Source organism: Acanthisitta chloris, unplaced genomic scaffold (assembly GCF_000695815.1).
Source record: "Acanthisitta chloris isolate BGI_N310 unplaced genomic scaffold, ASM69581v1 scaffold4002, whole genome shotgun sequence".
Classification (NCBI taxonomy): domain Eukaryota; kingdom Metazoa; phylum Chordata; class Aves; order Passeriformes; family Acanthisittidae; genus Acanthisitta; species Acanthisitta chloris.
Genome location: NW_008658624.1, coordinates 1 through 2573, shown reverse-complemented (window position 1 = coordinate 2573; position 2573 = coordinate 1). Strand labels below are relative to the sequence as shown.

The 2573-nt window shown below is 57.5% G+C and overlaps 1 protein-coding gene across 1 annotated transcript in view; it reads right to left on the bottom strand.

The window, feature by feature from the left end:
- LOC103812148 (protein unc-13 homolog A-like) overlaps positions 1-2166 on the bottom strand; it is a gene marked incomplete at both ends in the record, with an annotated part of 3926 nt that extends 1760 nt beyond the window's left edge. Inside the window, 5 exons of the mRNA XM_009085157.1 lie at positions 17-126; positions 435-576; positions 821-1048; positions 1579-1798; positions 2095-2166. Coding sequence (XP_009083405.1) covers positions 17-126; positions 435-576; positions 821-1048; positions 1579-1798; positions 2095-2166 — 772 coding nt within the window. The remainder of the gene's footprint in view (positions 1-16; positions 127-434; positions 577-820; positions 1049-1578; positions 1799-2094) is intronic.
- Positions 2167-2573: the final 407 nt, after the last annotated feature.

Below are 2573 nucleotides of genomic sequence, written 5' to 3'. Positions count from 1 at the left end.
TCGATGATGGTCTGGCCCAGGAAATCATCAGATTCCCTCTTGAAGCGCTGCTTGACACGGGACTTGATGTCATCATCTTCGTCCCACACTCGGACCTTGATGCGGTCGGAGGAGTTATGGCACTCGCTGGGGGTGAGAAGGGCAAGCCCTGGGATGAGCAGGGAAACCTTTCCAGCCTCTCCCCATCCTCTGCTTCCCTGACCATCCCAGCATGGGGCAGGAAGAGCAGCTGTGGGGCACCAACCTTCCCCACGGGGCTGTGCCATGCCCAGGCAGCCCCTACACAGCCTGGAGTCTGTGGCAGCACCCCAAGGGACCCCAGCACCACCCTTAGCAGGGGCAGGATGAGGCCCAGCTGACTCCCCCCCCCGCAGGGACATGCTGCCAGCCAGCACAGCCACGAGTGGCCAGGGAGGGGACAGGGGTGAACTTACAAGTGGAAATTCTCCTCCCAGACTGGGTTGAGATTGCCGTAGATAGTTTTAGTCCTTTTTTTGGTCTTTCCAACCTGGACAGTGACATAGGGGTCACTGGAACCTGTCTTATCCTTGGCTTGCAGACCCTGGGCACAAACCACTGCAGCACAGCACAGCACAGCACAGCACACATCCATCCACACACGGCACATGCACAGAACACGCAGCAGAGAGAACAGACAGAGAGAGAAGTCAGTGCCACAGCCACACCAAGACCCCCAAAACAGGCAACTGTGCCCCCTGCAGAGCCCCAGGGGCTGAAGCTGCTTGGCAGGATGAGGGGTTGGAGCATGCAGCAAGGGGACAGCTCACGGTCCCCACAGCCAAAGGTGGCAGGTGCCTACCCGTGATGCTGATCTTGGCTGACCATTTGGAGGTGCCATCCAGGACACTCTGCTTCACTGCCTTCATCTGCTGTGTGTGTGTGGTCTTGGTGACCCCAAACACCTCCTGGATCAGCTCAAATATCTCTGGCTTGTTGCGCTCACGGATCTTCATGCGGTCCTTCAGCACCATGATGATATTTTGGGTCCTGTCCTCTGCTCCATGCTTGGAGCTCTTCTCTGCTGCTCCTGGAAGAGGACAGCCATGGGTGAGATGGGGCAGAGGGCAGGTGGTATCCAGGTGAGAGTCAAGAGCCCCCCAAGCCCACCATGCCCAGGTGGGGACAGGCAGGAGGAGATGGCCTCAAGTTGCACCAGGGGAGGTTTAGATTGCATATAAGGAAACACTTCTTCCCAGAAAGAGTTATAAAGCACTGGCACAGCTGCTCAGGGCAGTGCTGAAGTCACCATCCCTGAAGGTGTTCAGACAACATGTGGATGTGGCACTGGGGGACTTGGTTTAGTGGTGACCAGGATGGTGCTGGTTGATGGTCGGACTTGATGATCTTAAAGGTCTTTTCCAACCTTAACAATCCCATAATTCCATGACGCTATGATTTTATGATTCTATACATGGATTGATTCAAACCTGGAGGGATCTACCCCTACCACAACAGACCTGCCCCACCACCTCCCCCATGCCCCGGGCAGCACTCCCAGGCTGCTCCTCTCTCTCTGCAAAGCCAGAAGGGACAAGGCTGTGGTCACCAGGTCCTTACTCTGCAGGCAGTCAGCGTTGAGCAGGTCCTGGCACTTCTCGTGGCACTTGACACCACACTCAGCACAGCGCATGCCCTGCCGGGCGATGCCCCACAGCAGCCCCTCACACTCGTAGCAGTAGGTTGGGGTGGTGGCTGTCCACACCTCAAAGTTGTGGGGTGTGGTGCAGGAGATGGGGTACACTAAGGCTTGCAGGGTCTTCTTGTAAACATGGTTTTTCTGTGCAGACACAGGAGAGAGAGAGGGGGAGAAATGCTCAAGCAGGGCAGAGGATGGCACTTGAAGACACGGTGATGGGGTTAGCTTGATGCTTGGAATTGATGATCTTAAGGGTCTTTTCCAAACCTAATGATCCTATGATTTTAGCCCAGGGTGCAGCCACGAGCATCCCAGCTGCTCTGGTATCACCGGAGGATGCTGGTGTGGCACAGACCCTGCACCTCTGCTGCTGGCCCAGCCCCTGAGGCTCAGCCCCCACCACGACCACCCCCAGCCCAGCCCAGCCCAGCACCTACCAGCTCCTCATTGTTCAAGGTGCTCGAGGCCAGTGCAGATGTGATTCCTGCTTTCCTGGACTGGACCAGGGACTGTGGGAAAGAAACAGAGTTCCCAAATCCAGCAGAACATGTGAGGGTCCCTCCCACACTCCACTGGGGTCCCAGAGGCTGGAAGGGCCCAAACCCCAGACAGGGAAGGGTGCTGGCTGCACGTGGAGGCAGTGGGGACAGCCCAGCTCCCAGCGATGCCAGCGCTGCTGTGCAGTGGGACTGGAACCAGTTCAGCCTGTGGCATTCCCAGTTTGGCCCCAATGGGGCAGAGGCTCTCAACATGTCTGAGACCCCCAGGGACATGGGATGGGGGGCACTTACCATGGCCTGTGGGCAGCCAGGGCCAGCGAGGGGGGGAAAAAAGGCTGTTAGTGCAAATCACCTCCCAGAAAATCCAGTCCTTGCCCCTTCCCTGCCAGAACCAGTGGGAACAGGGATGACACCTC